This window comes from Vanessa cardui, chromosome 11 (genome assembly GCF_905220365.1).
Source record: "Vanessa cardui chromosome 11, ilVanCard2.1, whole genome shotgun sequence".
In the NCBI taxonomy this organism is placed as follows: domain Eukaryota; kingdom Metazoa; phylum Arthropoda; class Insecta; order Lepidoptera; family Nymphalidae; genus Vanessa; species Vanessa cardui.
This window is the reverse complement of record NC_061133.1, coordinates 325,310-343,460: the sequence shown is the minus strand read 5'-3', so window position 1 is coordinate 343,460 and position 18,151 is coordinate 325,310. Positions and strand designations below refer to the sequence as shown.

At 37.1% G+C, this 18,151-nt stretch overlaps 2 protein-coding genes and 4 non-coding genes across 6 annotated transcripts; 2 read left to right on the top strand and 4 right to left on the bottom strand.

Moving 5' to 3' along the window:
• Nucleotides 1-2,178: 2,178 nt before the first annotated feature.
• On the top strand, nucleotides 2,179-3,609 carry LOC124533354 (tigger transposable element-derived protein 1-like). The gene has a single exon (XM_047108579.1). It carries the CDS (start codon nucleotides 2,179-2,181, stop codon nucleotides 3,607-3,609), a length of 1,431 nt encoding a protein of 476 aa, XP_046964535.1.
• A 177-nt stretch (nucleotides 3,610-3,786) lies between these two features.
• LOC124533397 (E3 ubiquitin-protein ligase RNF34) lies at nucleotides 3,787-9,608 on the bottom strand. The gene is made up of 7 exons (XM_047108626.1): nucleotides 9,134-9,608; nucleotides 6,932-7,117; nucleotides 6,385-6,477; nucleotides 5,900-6,082; nucleotides 5,652-5,831; nucleotides 5,392-5,574; nucleotides 3,787-5,310 (listed from the first exon to the last, which is right to left on the bottom strand). Exons 1-7 carry the CDS (start codon nucleotides 9,396-9,398, stop codon nucleotides 5,135-5,137), a joined length of 1,266 nt encoding a protein of 421 aa, XP_046964582.1. The 5' UTR covers nucleotides 9,399-9,608; the 3' UTR covers nucleotides 3,787-5,134.
• A 1,052-nt stretch (nucleotides 9,609-10,660) lies between these two features.
• Nucleotides 10,661-10,742, bottom strand: Trnas-uga. The gene has a single exon. It is a non-coding gene; the product is annotated as a tRNA-Ser (tRNA).
• A 1,954-nt stretch (nucleotides 10,743-12,696) lies between these two features.
• On the bottom strand, nucleotides 12,697-12,778 carry Trnas-uga. The gene has a single exon. It is a non-coding gene; the product is annotated as a tRNA-Ser (tRNA).
• Nucleotides 12,779-15,660: 2,882 nt separating this feature from the next.
• On the bottom strand, nucleotides 15,661-15,742 carry Trnas-uga. Its single transcript has one exon. It is a non-coding gene; the product is annotated as a tRNA-Ser (tRNA).
• A 2,327-nt stretch (nucleotides 15,743-18,069) lies between these two features.
• On the top strand, nucleotides 18,070-18,151 carry Trnas-uga. The gene has a single exon. It is a non-coding gene; the product is annotated as a tRNA-Ser (tRNA).

Sequence of the window (18,151 nt, the reverse complement as noted above, 5' to 3'; positions counted from 1 at the left end):
GATAACAGCTTAATCGACCTTACAAAACGCAAATAATATATATATATATATTAGGCGATAGTAATTCATTATTTTCTTCTTAGGAATACCAACATTCGGAAATACTTTTTAAATATAGTAAAATACCCTATTTTATACCATTAGTGGTTGGGACAGACTAAGAAGGTAATAAGGGTAAAAAGTTAGAATGGAATTCTTCTTCTTCTTATTTCACTCCTTTAGGGATAGCATATCCAAAAACGCTGAAATAGGTATAGACTTATTTTTAATCAGTATCCCAAACCTAAAAGTTCATGTCCCTAACTTGAAAAAATTACGGCCTACCATACAAACTTTCAACCCTTTAGGGAAATCATATCCAAAAACGCTGAAATAAGTATCGACTTATTTTTAATCAGTATCCAAAAAATAAAATTTTATGCTACTAATTTTAAAAATGACGGACTTTCATACAAACGTTTAACCCCTATTTTACCCCCTTAGGGATATTATTTTCAAATTCCTTTGTTAGTGAGTGTCTACTCAATAAATTGATCATACTTACTAAATTTCAAGTCCCTAACTAATACTTATACTAATAATAATAACTAATCTAATACTTTACGCTCGGCGATGATGAATCAGTCAGTCAGGATTTGTTATTTTATATACATATATCTATATATATTTGCCATTGAAGTTTTCTACATATTTTTTTATCTTTTTTAAGATATCAATAGGGCAGACTTACTGCGATCACGTTTTGAAAGTCAATTTTTCTGCCTTTCGACTCCTTGGCACGCTCTAAGGAACCCTCGATGGGAATAGTGAACCATTTCACCAACAGCTGGTGAAGCAGTATACCTGGCAGTATTGTGGAGCTTGCTGCTATAACGTAAGTCTGCCAATCACTGGCTCTCCGTCTATAACTTTGGACGAGGTGAGGGTTAAATAAAAACAAAACAACATGAGAAGTCCGATGTATTTACACTAATTATCATATAAAAAATTATCGCAGACTATTCTATGTTACAATGTTTCAATCGGGCGCCGGACAGTCCGCGACGCGACCTCGGGCGTCGCGCGACACGAGGAATCAATTCCAGGATCACCACTTCCTAACTTCACATTTGAGAAAAACAAATTTTAAAGACAATTTATATAAAAATAAAGAACTTTTTTAATTAATTTATTATTAAAATCACAATTTTAAAAGTATTTCCTCGAACTTTCGAATTGGACGATAAGAATATGACTAAAAACACCTCCGAAGCGAATATATTTACAAGTGAACAATTTGATGAGCTAGTAATACAACACGTGAGATCAATCTCTTGTTCGCGGGAACCGTCCCGATCATTTTACGCTTAAACATAACCGACTGTAGCGATGCCTCCTCTACTTAACTACGGCTGAACGCATCAAATGCTATTACAGTTACAGATACAGTCAAAGCTCCTTATTCGCGCTTCCTTCATTCGCGTTTTCACTATTCGCGGATAAAAAATATGCGACCCAATTCCTATATTCGCGGCTAAAGATTTCTTTATTCGCGGATCTAATCGGTACATCGGTACATACATATTATTAAAAAGGATTCGGTTTCCTTTGTAAACGCGCCGTCAAATGGACTATTAAAAAATATAAAATAGACCTTATTACAACTATGCCTAAAGTATGTTGTTATATGATATAGACGCTGCAATGCTTCGACTTTTCCTTTGACATAAGCCGCCTTCGCCGCGGTCGGTGTTTTTGAGAATGTAAACAAACAAAATGTTTAAGTAAAGCAACCTTATTACTCAATGCATAAAGTATATTGTTAAATGCTGCCACATATTAGACGTTCCGTTCTTTGGTAAGAGCCGCTTTACGTGTTTTATTGTTTCATCTTTCCATTCGTTACAAAAATTGTGATCGAGTAACACGTCTCTTCCGTTGTCTTCCTAACTTATAATGTCGACTAAAAAAAATGAAAAACGAGTTTCGACGCGTAAAAAATCAGTTTTACCACTTAAAGTGAAAATAGAAATGCTTGATCGTTTACGTCTTGGAGAGTCGTTTGCATCCATATCACGCTCATTCAATGTCAACGAATCAACTGTACGATCGATAAAAAAATGCGAAGATAAAATAAGGTCGTCTGTAGCTTCAACTTCACTGTCAGCGAAAATTGTTCGTGATCCAGCAATAGAAAAAATGGAAGTGGCGTTGTCATTATGGATCGAAGACCGCAACCAAAAAAGGATGCCCCTGAGTGGTCCAATGATCCGGGAGAAGGCAATGCGTCTTTACGCACATTTTAAAGAACCTGGTGGTAGTGGTGGTGGTGAATGTACAGATGGAGGATTTCAAGCATCGGAAGGTTGGTTCAATAAATTTAAGGTGCGACAATCATTGCATAGTATTAAAATCGTTGGAGAAGCTGCATCTGCAGACACTGCTGCAGCAAAAAAATATCCAGAAGAATTTGCAAACCTAGTAGCTGATGGAGGATACAAACCTGAACAAGTATTTAATGCAGACGAAACTGCACTGTTTTGGAAGAGAATGCCAAACAAAACATTCATTTCTAAAAGCGAAAAGTCTGCCCCTGGATTTAAGGCAGCAAAGGATAGAGTTACAATGCTGCTATGTTCTAATGCATCTGGTGATTGTGTCATTAAACCACTGATGCTTTACAGATCGTTAAATCCTCGTGCTTTAAAAAATCAAAACAAGGACAACCTGCCAGTGTTTTGGCGTGCTAATAAGAAAGCGTGGGTTACAAGCGCTATTTTTTGTGACTGGTTTCGGAATTGTTTTGTTTCTGAAGTTGAAACTTATTTAAAAAAAAAGAATTTAGACTTTAAAGCCGTTCTAGTTTTGGACAATGCACCAGGTCATCCTCGCGAACTTGAAACTATGCATCCAAATATAAAAGTGTCATTTTTACCTCCCAACACGACGGCTTTGCTTCAACCTATGGACCAAGGAATAATCCAGGCCTTTAAGCTCTATTACATTAGACGAACCTTCAAAATCATACTGGATAATATGGAATGTGATCCTGATATGAATGTTATGGAATGCTGGAAGAAATTTAACATAGCAGAATGCATCGTAAACGTAAAAGAATCTTTGGGAGAACTGAAGCCATCCACATTGAAATCATGCTGGAAAAAACTGTGGCCTGTTTTGACTGCGGAAAATGACGAAGAATCTGTCCAAATTCAAACTTTAACTGCAAACATTGCCGAAATAGCGAATGGAATAGGACGAGATGGGTTCGACCAGATAGAATCAAGTGACATTCAGGAGTTGCTTGAATCGCAAAATGAAGATTTGACTGAAACCGACTTGGAGGAAATGTTAAATTCACAGCCTATTGAAGAAGAGGCTTCAACAAGCACTGAAAACGTGACATTTAATTTGAAAAATCTTAGTGAAGGTTTAAAAATGGCAAATGAGCTTTGTGATTTCTTTATGAAAATTGATCCGTCTATGGAACGAAGTCTTATTTTTAAGAGGAAAATTGCTAATGCCACTGCTGAATATCAGTCTGAATTGAAGGAGCTCTTAAAAACTGCCAAGCAAGAAAGAATTACGAAATTCTTTAAACCATTGCCTAAGCCTGAAGATAATAATTAATCAATATGGTCAAAAACTTCAATAAAATTGTTTTTTTTATATATTTGTTTTTTTATTTTGTCACCTAGGAACGTATCCCCTATAATCCCATATAAATTACCATTCCATATTCACGGTTTCTGTATTCGCGGCATATTTACGGAACATATACCCCGCGAATAAGGAGCTTTTACTGTATTCATATTCATTTTGTTAGCGTCAGTGGCGGCGACACACTGCCGCCACACGTGATCCCGGCGACGTGCGGCCGGGCGGTCGGCACCGGCCTGCGCGAGTCTGGGGCACGCCTTAGGTACCGAGGAAGGGCTTGACGTTGGAAGCTAATTCTAATAGCAATGAGCGAAAACCCCACCAGTTGCCTTGTTTTCTAGTCTGTCTTGTTACTCTAACAACCCACCGCGCGTATTGTTTATCAATATACTTTAAGGAAGATAAATCAAGTTGACTAAAAATAAATCGTCACACAGCCTAATTTTCCGCTGATCTAAACAATGTAAAGTACAAATTTGAACGACATAAAACAGATATATGCTTATTGATTACATATTACAGCAAGATAAATAATAATAATTACAGATACAAAATAAACAACAAAAAGTAATAGTACATTAAAACAAATCCCATACATAATTAATAATTAAAATCTTATCTAGAAACGATAGGACGCTTCAGTGCCATGGATTCATATTTGACACGAGTTCATGGATAATAAAACTCTGTATGGAGTGTGAGCGAGCGGGCGCCGGGAATGAAGGAATGGTAAACATATCAAAATATATCAAATACTATAAAATAATATTTTGTATAAAAAGTAATATGTACATAAAACAATTTCGACTTTCTAAATAAATAAATCTGAATCAAGCTCAGCAATTATATAAACGTTACAACTAATCCAACCGACTGGATTGTCAGTGCTACCTCAAGTGTACGGGCTTGCTGAGCATTTTCTGCAACAAATGCCTCGTAGCAATTTCTTCATATGGCAAATGGTAATATATATTATTTCCTATAAACATAACTGAACAACTTCAGCATCCGAGCTCCTGGGAGCTTGTTCGAGTTAGTGAAATTTAAGACTCACAAACTGAACTGGGGACAGGAATGAACGCAGAGTGGAACCATAATAAACATTTCATGAAGTAAATGACTGTTATAAAATTAACTATTTTCTTATATAAAGTTTAGTGTAATAAAGTGTTTTGATTGTAATCACTTCTACTCTTTACCGATTGTATTACATTTGCCATTTTTACAGAGCCCTGTGTTTTACTATTTTTAATAGGACTTTTAAACAGTTTACATTAAAAATTGCAAAAATACATTGTCATACACCAAAATTTTACGTTTTGCGGAAAAAATATATGTACATTCATGTAGAATAAAAGGAAGAAATGGAAGTCTAATATAACCATGACTAGCCTAGCAGGCGCCTGCGCCGGTCGGCGGCGGCGGGTGGCGGCGGGTGGTGGCAGGTGGCGACGGGTGGCGGCGGGTGGTGGGGAGTGGTGGCGGCGGCGCCGAGTTAGGAGCGGAAGAAGCGCACGGCGCGCACGACGTACTGGCGGCAGATGGGGCACTCGGCCAGCTGCTTGGAGCACGCCGTGCACGCCGCGATGTGCCCGCACTCCAGCAGCACGCACTCCAGCGGCGCCGCCATGCAGATCTTGCAGCTCTCCTCGAATGGAAGGTTGTCGATTTCTGTACAAGGCGAAATATCATTTGCCGGACCCCTCAGCTTTTGGTCTTTTAAGTTCAAGCGACCAGATAGGGAAGACTCACCGTCTTTATACTTGACGTGGTTGGCCCACAGCGTCTTGGCGCGCTCGAGCAGGTCCTTCCGCTCGAGGCAGCCGCGGAACTCGACGCGGTTCCTCGTCAGCAGCTCCTTCAGTTGCTTCACACTCAGGAGGTCCAGGTCCGTCGCCTGCTTAATCTGCTCCAGCGTGAGGTGCCTCGGACTATCTGAAAAACGAGCGCAGCACTAGAGTCACGCACGTCGACGGCTGGAGTAGCTCGAGCGACCCGCGGCTCGCACGCACCGCAGTTGCCCAGGTCGGCGGCGTCGGCGGCGTCGGCGGCGGCGGGGTCGCGCAGCTGCGGCTCGTCCTGCAGGCTGGCGCTGCCGGCCGAGGCGGCGCTGCCGTCGGGCGTGTGCAGCTCCAGCTCGGACGCGGCGCGGCGCGGGGAGCCGCGCAGCGCCGCCAGCAGCACCTCCGAGTCTGCGGACAGGCGGCGCGTGAGGCGGCGGCGGGGCGGGGCGCGGGGGGGCGCGGGGCGCGGGGCGTACCGTTGGGCAGCGGCGCGGCGGGGCGCGTGATGAACTCCCAGCCGGTGTCGTCCAGGTCCTCGATCTCGAAGCAGTCGGTGGTGTCGACGGGCACCTCGGGCTCCCGCGCGCCGGCGGCCTCCGCTCCGCGTTCGGCCGCCGGCTCCGCCTCGGGCGCGGACACTCGTACATCCCGTTCGCCGCCTGGAATATGGGCTCGTTAATTACTGACCACTTAAATATACGAGGGCGTGTGGCTCTGTTTCCCAGCGAGGTGATATCGGTCAATAACCCATGTATCCTTTTATTGTAATATAAATAAAAATTATAGGCTTCTTTTGCCTCATTTTAAAACTTAAAAATACACATTAATATATTATATGCTCAGAGTCGTATCAGAGTATATAATGCCTGCAAAAGTGATTCACGCAGGCGATCGAGTCGCCAATTGTCTACCGTACTGAGAGAGAATCAAATAAGATTCGGTACAAGTGGTCGGGTGTCACCTGGCGTCGGCGTGAACCGCCGGTCGGGGATGTTGGCGTGGGGCGCCGTCCCGTTGGTGGGCGAGTGTGCGTGCGACGAGTTGAAGCAGCTACCTGAAACATTATGTTAATACTTAATACACAATACTTATATGCGCTCACTACTAGTATTCTGATGCGTTCTGATTACTTTACTTTCGTTATAAGTTGCTTTTTGCTAATTTTACTATTTGTTACATTAGAAGCAGAGAGAGGAGTGAACTAAATTGAAGCGAATTAGGGGTTTAAGTTCGCACTTGCCCGTGTAAGATTCTTACAAAATGTTGCAAACTGTGTTTAGGAGTCATTAGTAACAAAAGTGGTGTAACTAGAGAAAATATGCCATTTATTTATTTTCCTTCTTTTTCCACCAACCCGCATTGGAACAGCGTGATGGAATATGTTCCCAGCCCTCTCCTTAATGACAGAAGAGGCCTAAGGTCAGCAGTGAGATTTACAGGCTGTTGCTTTACTTTTGAAAACAACTGTATTCATAGGTTTTTGCATGGTTGAACATTATAGCTCGTACTTCTGTCGGCGGGCGGTGCCGGGTGCGCCGGGTTCCGCAGGTCGAAGGCGGAGTTGATGAAGTCGTTGATGTTGGTGGTGAGCCCCTTGAGCGAGCTGAAGGGGCTGGCGCCCGCGCGCGGCCCGCGCCGCCGGTACGCCGCGCTGTTCACGTGCGACACGCACAGGCTCACTAGCTCCTCCTTTTCTGAAATGTTATGTGTTTTCTTGTCATTGTATATGCACTAGAAGTAAGGATAAGCTTATAACGCCAAGTTTCCGACTCCGCAAAGTCAATAAATCTTTCTTGGGGCATGGTATCCATTTCTATAATAAAATTCCACAGACATTTTTAACTTTGCCGTCTCGTAAATTCAAATCGTTTATAAAAATTACATTGGTGAAAAAGGCGTATTAGTAACGACTTAGTTTCTTGCCGGTTCTTCTCGGTAGAATCTACTTTCCGAACCGGTGGTAGCTTCAATTAATTGTTAAATGACGATTCGAAAGTGCTTGTTAAAGCCCACTTGAATAAAGTATACTTTGATTTTGATTTAATATGGGCTGATATTAAATTGAACGCAGACAGTGTTACACATTACTTAATAACAAAGGCTTAATATGAAATCAATATGATGATAAAGGAGGAGGTAGGGGAAGCCAGATCATTGTCGCAGATTCATCATAAGGAATACCTAATAATTGAAGTTCAGAAATATCTTAACTTCATAAGAATTCTCATTCACTTTTTATAAAAAAAAATTTAACAAGCATTTTTGAATCGTCATTTTACAATTAAGTGAAGCTACCACCGGTTTGGAATGTAGATTCTACCGAGAAGAACTGAGTAGTTACTCTTTTTAACATTTAAAAAATACAAGTCAAGTTAGTTAAATACAATTATTTAAATTAATAAATCTATCTATCTATGTATGTAATGTATCCTGCCTGCAAGTCAACAGATATTAACTACACTCCACTTTTTAATCAAAATCAAAATAATCTTTATTTAAGTGGGCTTTGCAAGCACTTTTGAATCGTCAATTAACAATTAAGTGAAGCTACCACCGGTTCGGAAAGTAGATTCTACTGAGAAGAACCGGCAAGAAACTCAGTAGTTACTCTTTTTCAACATTTTAAAATACAGTCATGTTAGTTAATACAATTATTAAAATTCACATATCCTGCGTGGAAGTTAACAGGTATTAATTCCACGCTTTTTTGCGGCGTCGGAAACTTGGCATTATAAGCTTACCCTTACTCCCTAGTGCACATACAATGATTATCACTGATTTTATCAAAGTGATCAATGTTACTTTGAATATACATAATATTGTTGTAAATATACTGTGACACAACAGTGAGTATTCCGACTTTGTTAAAACAAGGAGAGTATATTAAGTTATATTTTAACCTCAGATCAAGTTATTTGTCATAAATTACTGAGAACTGATTAAATAAAATAATAATTACCGTTGTATGTAAATCAGTATAATCAGATAATAGGGAATTACTTATATTGCATTGTTGCAGTAAATTGCAACACCCTCGAACACTGTTGCAAATAATCAGCAGATTTACTTTATAATATAGAAATGTTTTTGGCTATAAAAACAACTTTGGCTTGGGTTCTTAGTAACTCATTATTTATGTTGATAATGACACATGAATTATTTATCTTATGAATTTTAATATAAAACATTTTTAACAGAGGTTATTTTTTTTTAATATTGTACAAAAAAGCTATATTATAATATTGTTCTGGATAATTTAATATCAATTATAAATAGGAGAATATATATATATATTAACATATATTATCTATTTTATTAACAAACTTAGTGTATGTTTTTAAACACAAATACTGTACATAGTACCGCATTCAATGAAATCAGTACTTCATTTTATTTTGAAGTATAATTGATATTACTTTGGTGCTGAAAAGTTTAATGGTTCAACATTGAATAAAGAAATTTGAATATTTCTCTTTTTATAGGTTTTTCTAATTTATCACAGCAATCAATCTCTGTTGTTTTTTAAGTACGCTTTTTTTTCTCATATTTATAAGCAACATGTAGTCTAATCTTTTTTTTCTCTATATCAGCGCGTATCGTTCCATTACAATAACAAGTATGTAATTTAATTCAAGTGTCAGATCATTCATAGATTGTTCTAGAGTGTTTTATCACTGGCCTTAAAATTATTCGTGTCATCGGGTACTTACCGACGCAGCCTCTGGTGGATACATTCTGTCGTTGGAGGAAGTATTGGAGGTCACGAACTTTTAAATGGGAGATACTCTGCCTGTATAGGGGTCGAGTAGAAAGCACCCTGCAGGGCCCACACATTGTACCGCCACCCCTCCGCAAACACCCGCTGCAGTAGTTTCGTTCACATTCCGAACAAGCCCGTTTCCTTTTAAATACGCTGAACTGCACCGCACAGCTTTCGCAAGGCATTTTATAACATTCACGTCCTCGTAGTATCATCAGACATAATATATTATTTCACTATACAGAATATTTCATTTTGTTATATATGTAATCAGGTTTCGATTACAGGATTCGTATTTGATTTCTTCCGTGAAATTACGTTGCATCAGTTTATATAAAAATATATCAAGTAAAAATTAAAAAAACCAAAACATCACACAAGTCAAATCTGCCATCATGAAAAACAATGTTACCAATCACCATGGAGCATAGATATTATATGTATTTTTAACCACAGACTAAAATCAACCTACAACAGATAAAAAAACCGGTGATTGTGACAGTTCATGAAGGACAACATATTCTTTAAAATGGGCGCTTCAATTACTTTATTTATGAAGCAAGTAAAAAATATGTTTTATTAATACATTGTGTTTTTGTTTCATTTATCATTCGAAGAAGAACATTTTTGCTGCGAAACTAATACAAAAAAGCATTATTTTTCAAACTTAGTAATAATATGTCAATGTACATAAACCTGTAATCATACCTGCTATATTTATAAAAATAAATTTTTTGAATTATCTTTTTTTAGTCATAATGGGGGTTTATTCAGGGACATAGTACCAGTATGTTTTTAATATATTATATTCTAACAAACCCTATGATTGATTAAATAAAAAAATAAAATAAAACACGAATGACTAACCTATATTTTTTTGTTCTTTATTTATTTATAATTGAATACAATTACCATCACGACATAACTTTAATCTGTTACAAGAATATTTCAATACATAGGGGGTTAATTAGTATGTATGTATGTAAGAACAGTAAATACCACGACCGATACAAACAGTCTCGACCGACAGACAACCGATCATTAAACCCGTTACTAAGCGTTCTGCCGTATTTATGTGATTCCGCTCGGCCCTGTTTCAGAAGAGGGTAGTTCTTGTAAGAATATATTATTTGTATTCTTGATTAATTTTGTTCTTTAGTTTTGGTTTATTTTTACTCATTGTTCTTAAAGGTATCAGACGTTACACATCTATGTGACTACTATATGGTACGTGGATTATAATCTGCAGTTAGACCAGTAAAATTTATTGGGTTTCGTATCTAAAACTTTGTATTGTCCTGGGTTATGGGCTAGGCATGTTATTTCAAGGGTTGCCGCAATGCGTCTATATATTCAATTCAATTCAATTCTTAGTTTCATTCATCGATATCTTCTTAGATGGCATAGATATTAACATTAGAAAAAGCACTGTCATAATGCTTATTATTACTTATTTATTTTCTCAAAACGAAAGCCTCGCTGAGGACAGGATTCGAACCTGCGCGGGTAGAACCCATTGGATTTCAAGTCCAACTCCTTAACCACTCGGACACCTCAGCTGTTGCCGATACAACACAATTTAGGTATAGCATGCTTTTGGGTAATTGTTTGCACAAGTGTTGGAATGCTATATCTAATAGTTATGACAGTAGTACTGCAGACTGTATACTTACGTATCCAATATGTATGACCTACTTTTTGTCAGACTTATTCTCTTTTTTTCTTCTATAATTAAGGGAGGAACAACAGTGTTCCATAATAAAAAAAAAATTTGGCCTTTATGTATTGAGTCAAATGTAGTCTTCGTAAGTTTTTATAAGACAAAATGTATTGTTTATATCATATGCTATGCATGTTTTTTTTATATTTACTGGGAAGGCATATAACTCTACTTCACCTGATGGTTAGGGGCAGTGGTGTCCAAACGCGAAGACGGTGAGTCCAGTCAGGATAAAATAACTGCTTTAGACGCCCTGCCCGCAAGGTGCCTCTTTACGGCTCATATGAAGGAAACTAGGTTATAAGAATGTGCTAGTAGAATTCAAGTGTTTTGTAGTGCGAAAAATAAATGTGTTTCCAAATTTCTTCGTGCGTGTTGGAATTAACAGTTACCTACACACAGTTAGGCGGTGTTTTTGAGTGTCATTACGCGTAGGCTATTGAAGTAAAGGGGTATTAGGAATTAGAGACCATAATTGTTCAGAACACGGTGACAAGCCAGACGAATGATTAACCCTTTTTCACCAGATAAGCAGACGGATGCTCATCATGCTCAGATATTCTTTAGTCATATCTTAAGATACCTATGGGAGAGAGAGGGGTTTACTATTATATGATTAGTGAATTGTCAGATGTTACCTCCCACGTGCAACTACAGTGAGGCTTATTGTTTAAATTTAATTAGCAACTTAGCATTCATTAATTACGAAGCTGAGTAAAGAGGAGTGCATCTGCGCTTTAGAGATCTAGCTCGAACGGCATTCTGTGTGCACTGGCTGACCGCTGGGACTCGGAAATACTGCGCCACTGTATACGGCTACACGCTGTCTAAGAATGGCGATTTTTTTTTGTGTTTGTTTCTGTTTTGCTTTGTTTGTTTATAATTATTATTATTTGTTTTTACTAACATTAGTTACAAGGTTGCCATGTAATACTAAAATTAAAATATGGACTATGTCTGAGACAAAATAAATAAATAAAATAAAAATAAATTATCTTGATTTACATTTAGAAAATGGGTAATAATACGTAAACTAGTATTTTTTTTAATCCGTTCCGAGTCGAACTCAAAAAAAAATATTGTGAATATATAATTAAAATTGTTTTTAACATATCCATGTTTACCGACCGATATTGTTCAGACTGCGCCTGATTTTTTAATAAAGCAAATACTACATATGATAATAATATTTAATGTGTAGGTTTTAATGATAATGACTCATATAATTTGGACCGCTGGACGACGAAAATCACAAGATTGGCTTAGATTTTATAATTTAGGCGTAGAAGCATTTCAGATGTAAATCCAGAAATCCGAAATGAAGCAGCATAGAGAAAATGCTGCAAATCTCCTCAATAGAGAAGGCGGTCTTAGCCCAGCCTAGGGAAGTTTAAATGATGTTAGTTTCCTTGGTTTAGGTATAGTAATGTACAAGAATTATATAGATTTACATTGTATAGATAGACATTAAAATGTGACGGGTCTGGGGAAATCCAGTACCCTGACTAGTTATCTAAAGAGATGTGATGTGTTCTTTATTGTAAGCGTTGCAATTATAGTATATTCCAGCAAAGCCAGATCTTTGGGAAAGGCTTTTGTCCAGTGACGGATGTCTTTTGGCTGAGATGTTATTAAACTTCAGAATTCATATTTCTATTGAATAATATAAAATCCTGAGAATACAAGAGTAAGCCGACTTACAGCAGTCATATGCCTTATCGTTCAAGTTCTATATAACTCGATAAATTATATATTCACAATAGTTTCAGAGATAAAATATAAAACGAAAGCCTCGCTGAGGACAGGATTCGAACCTGCGCGGGTAGAACCCATTGGATTTCAAGTCCAACTCCTTAACCACTCGGACACCTCAGCTGTTGTTAAGAATGTAAAATTACATAGATCGTATAATCTTACAGCGAAAATGAAAGGTTTACACAAGTGGCCTGCGTTTCAAGTTCAACTCAGAACTCGTTAAATACTGCTTACGACAAACTCAATACTATTTCTCTAATATCATGTTATGTCGAGCAGAGATGGCCCAGTGATTAGAACGCGTGCATCTTAACCGATGATTGCGGGTTCAAACCCAAGCAAGCCCTGCTGATTCATGTGCTTAATTTGTCTTTATAATTCATCTCGTGCTCAGCGGTGAAGGAAAACATCGTGAGGAAACCTGCATGTGACAAATTTCATAGAAATTCTGCCACATGTGTATTCCACCAACTAAATTTATTAATTATTTCATGACATTAGAAGTTAACTATTAAAATTATAGCTATTTAAATCCAAAATTAAGTATCAATACGTAATATAACTAGCGACCTGCTTCTGGGCACTGGTTCATCACAGATATAAAAGTAGTAAAGTAAAGTAAAGTAACAGCCTGTACATTTCCCACTGCTGAGATAAGGCCTCCTCTTCCAGTAAGGAAAGGGTTTGGAACATATTCCACCACGCTGTTCCAATGCGGGTTGGTGGAATGCACATGTGGCAGAATTTCGATGAAATTAGACACATGCAGGTTTCCTCACGATACTTTCCTTCACCGCCGAGCACGAGATGAATTATAAACGAAAATTAAGCACATATATAGTGGTGCTTGCCTGGGTTTGAACCCGCAACCATCGGTTAAGATGCACGCGTTGCACGAGCACGAGATGAATTATAAAGACAAATTAAGCACATGAATCAGCAGGGCTTGCTTGGGTTTGAATCCGCAACCATCGGTTAAGATGCACGCGTTCTAACCACTGGGCCATCTCAGCTCTCAATCACAGATATACTACAGGATTTTGTTATTTACATTGCATTAGAATCTTCTAAAATTGTCAGTTTTTCTTTACTATATTGACCATGTATTATATACAAAAACCTTTCTCTCTAATCATTCAATGTAAAAAAACTGCATCAAAATCCAGTTTAAGCATTCATAGGGATACCATGGACAGAGAAAGCGACTTTGTTTTATACTATGCTGTTCATAATTTGATGCAAATTATCTAATTGTAGACGAAGCGGATTTTAGTCAGTTATGTTTACCTTTCGTCACTAGCAATAATTGAGATGGTAAAAATTTTACCCTTTACGATCGAGTGTCGATGACGATAAGGTATTTAAAGGAACGTTTTAAACCGATAGTTACAATTAAGTATATCTAGAAAAATAATTTAACTTAAATTAATCAATATGAATTAAATTTTGATATTTTAACAGAAGTGTGCATCGTTTGGATTTACATGAGTCGAGATGGCCCAGTGATTAGAACGCGTGCATCTTAACCGATGATTGCGGGTTCAAAACCAGGCAAGCACCGCTGATTCATGTGCTTAATTTGTCTTTATAATTCATCTCGTGCTCAGCGGTGAAGGAAAACATCGTGAGGAAACCTGCATGTGACAAATTTCATAGAAATTCTGCCACATGTGTAATTCACCAACCAACATTGGAACAGCGTGGTGGAATATGTTCTAAGCCTTCTCCTCAAAGGTAGAGGAGGCTTTTAGCCCAGCAGTGGGAATTTACAGGCTGTTGTTGTTGTGCATCGTTTATTCAACAAATTGACAGAGAAAGTTTACTTTGTGTAAATTGATTCATACGTTGAAGAGGAATTTGTGTTGCAATCCGAAGCCTGTAGTTGTCACTCAAAGCTAAAACGTGTGAAACAAATGCGGTTGTTTTGTTGGCCTACGAAGATGTAGGCCTTACTATTTGAACTCACGTTATACTCGCGATTTATTCACTTTAACTTATATGAGCAATGACTAACAGCTTGGTAATGATTGGCATAAAGGCACTAAGATTAAAGCCCGCAGTCGAGTCAACAAATTTTATTTTTTGTCTAAAACTTGGTGGTGTCCTGCATCTACATAAGCATTCCAACGGAATTCGTATAATGCAGAGAGTATTAAGCATTAGAATTAGTGGGTGTTAGACTTCTGTGTTAGCGTACGCACCTGCAACATAAAATAAAAGAATATGTTACAGGTGCACGCTCAAAGTATCGTGTGTATATGTTGACCCCAAGTTTTACTATAAACTCTTGACTCTTAAGGATGCCTTCTCGCGTGATTTTTGTGCATTTATTAAATATTTCGTTATTTGCCTCCAATATATATGTATATTTTGAGACAAAATGAGTTCAGCGAGGAGAATCGAATGAGACTATCACATTTAGTAAAGGCACTATATCACGAATGCATCTCAACGATGCATCTCAAGCAAATGTAGTGCTTTAAGGCGCTGCATATTTTTGCATGTACCTTCATTCAGACCAAGTGCAGTAGCTGCGACCTGAATGCTTTATGTGCTATTTGCACAAACTTGGATAAATGATCAACACCAATGTTGCGTATCTCGACGAGGATCAACTCTTAATTCGTCTGTGATTGAATTTGACGTAATCTTTAACGTAATATCGTAACTAGTATTTGATGCAAAGTGCTCTTTGATATACTTGAGAAGATATCATCTATTATTATTACTCATGATTAATCCATTACGTAGGATTGATATTACATTATTTATGATCATTTTTATTAAAATTCGGTAGGCTAACTGGATAATAGACCACCTGATGGTAGGTGATCTCCATCGCCCTTACATATTGAAATTATGAGAATTTAAACACACCCCTTCCATTTTTAATGGAATTTCATGGACTAACACATCCCACCAGATTCGTTGATAGGCGGCACATTAGGAGGGCACTGTGACAATTCTGCTTGGTGACGTTAATTTTTACAAAACGAAAGCCTCGCTGAGGACAGGATTCGAACCTGCGCGGGTAGAACCCATTGGATTTCAAGTCCAACTCCTTAACCACTCGGACACCTCAGCTGTCGACGGTACAATACAATTTAGGTATAATATGCTTTTGGGAAATTGTTTGCACAAGTGTTGTAATGCAATATATCATAGTAATGACAATATGAATATAATGTGAGTATAAGCAAATAACCTAATTACGTTTCCAATATATTTGCCCTACTTTTCTCTGTTTAAAGTAACAGCCTGTAAATTACCCACTGCTGGCCTTAGGCCTCCTCTCCCATTATGAAGTGTTTGGAACATATTCCACCACGCTGTTCTAATGCGGGTTGGTGGAATGCACATGCGGCAGAATTTCAACGAAATTAGACATGTAGGTTTCCTCAAGATGTTTTCCTTCACCGCCAAGCACGAGATGAATTATAAACACAAATATAAAGTGGTGCTTGCCTGGGTTTGAATCCGAAATCATCGGTTAAGACGCACTTGTTCAAGCCACTTGGCCATCTCCGCTCTTTCTCTCATTCATCAATATATAACGATTCCGATACGTTTCCTATTCTATTTCGATTAAACTTGACTCAACATCAACTGAATGTTTGTGTTACTAAAATAGGAAAATACTTTACAGACAGACAGCGATTACTTTTTGATGTGATTGCAAAAGAGGCACTTTGTTAGACGAATTATAATTGCCCGTGGTGTAATATGAATGTATGCTTTAATTTTACTGCACATATGAATTATTTCAAAAATATTTAGTTTAACATCAAATTATATTAATAATTATAAGCATTTAGGTGACTTAGGCCGTAAGTGTGTTTTAAACTTAGGGACTTGTAACAGTGTCCTATAGTTTATAAATACTGATTTCCCGCAAAACTTCGCGTTTATTCAAAAGATATTTAATTTATTAGAAATTTCGAAATCGTTAGAGGTTGTTTTAAATTCCTTTCAATGTAAACAATGCAGTGCAAGTCATTCGTCTACATTTGGCGTAAAAACGATGAAACCTTTTTTAAATGAAATTCTTAAAGTCAAATAATTAGAATTGGAGTTTGTCGATAACAATATAATTTTGTTTTCGTTTTTAATGTTTTTTTTTTGTTATACAGCCGTAGCACCGCACTCTAACCGGCCAGTAATTTTTGCCACTCAAAAAAAAATTTGTTAAATCGGAACAATTTAGTAAATTGTAATCAAGAAACCTCTTCCTTTTTCAGTACATCTATAGCTGGAGTTTTAAAAAAAATGAGACCATAAACTAAATTTTTTTTATATGCAGCGTAAAAAAATTTTCATCATTCATCAATGGGACAAAAGCAACTTACGCTATTAATATATAAGATTTATTGGACTTAAAGTATGTACAATAAAATTTTGATTTTCTTTTTCATAAGATTATATAATACTAACCATTTAATTTATATCAATTGCTGTGAGGTCTGGCATTAGAATAGAGCCTGTCAAAGAACTTTTCGTGCAGAGTATAACAGGCTGCACCGATGCCAAAAAGTAATATAAAAAAGCACAAAGTTACGATGATGAGTGCGGTTTTATATAAACGTAGCTAACATTATAGTTTAGACCCGGAAATCATTTGCAACTTCTTTCCTATTACGTCTAATTTGTCTCTTCAACGCATTCAATTTGATAAAAATAATTGCTTAAGAAAAACGTAGATACATATTATATATAAAATATTGTGGTTTCTGAATGCGCATCATTCAGAAACGACAATATTTTCGAATGAAAATACCTATCTTTTTATAAACACAGAAGATATATATTTTTATCAAAGTATTTAAGTTTAAGTTATACTTTATATTTCATATTATGATGACTATTAGGATTAACTGGAAATAGCTGGTTATGTATCAAAAAATAATTGATCTTACTATTCATGTTTTATTCAAAAGCGATCTCAATTGCATCAATAGCAGAATAAAATAAATTTGTTTTGTTTTATTTGTAGCGGAATATCGACCCATATCGTTAAATGTTAATATTAAATTAATAAATAACAATGGAATAACATTTCTTTTGTTTTAAAATGTTGGTCGCAGACTTAGCCTTCATATAACGAGGACATTTCTGCAGGTTTATTGAAATTTTAAAAATAATGTAAACAATAAGGACATTTTGTATCGTACAAAAATTATTTATGATTTTTAAGATTTTTAATAAAGTACTTATCGATAAAAATCGTCCGCTCCAGAACTTGTCACTTGTTATGCGCAGGAGTTCATGTCCGCGTCTACAAACATTATAGTTATTAAATTAATATTTTATCACATACAGTGTGTCCTTGTTGTTGAAAAACATGAATGGAATTATTTTTTAAAATAAAAAGTGTATCGTCGAAACTAGTCATAAATTTGACATACTCTCGCACAGCTGAGGTGTCCGAGTGGTTAAGGAGTTGGACTTGAAATCCAATGGGTTCTACCCGCGCAGGTTCGAATCCTGTCCTCAGCG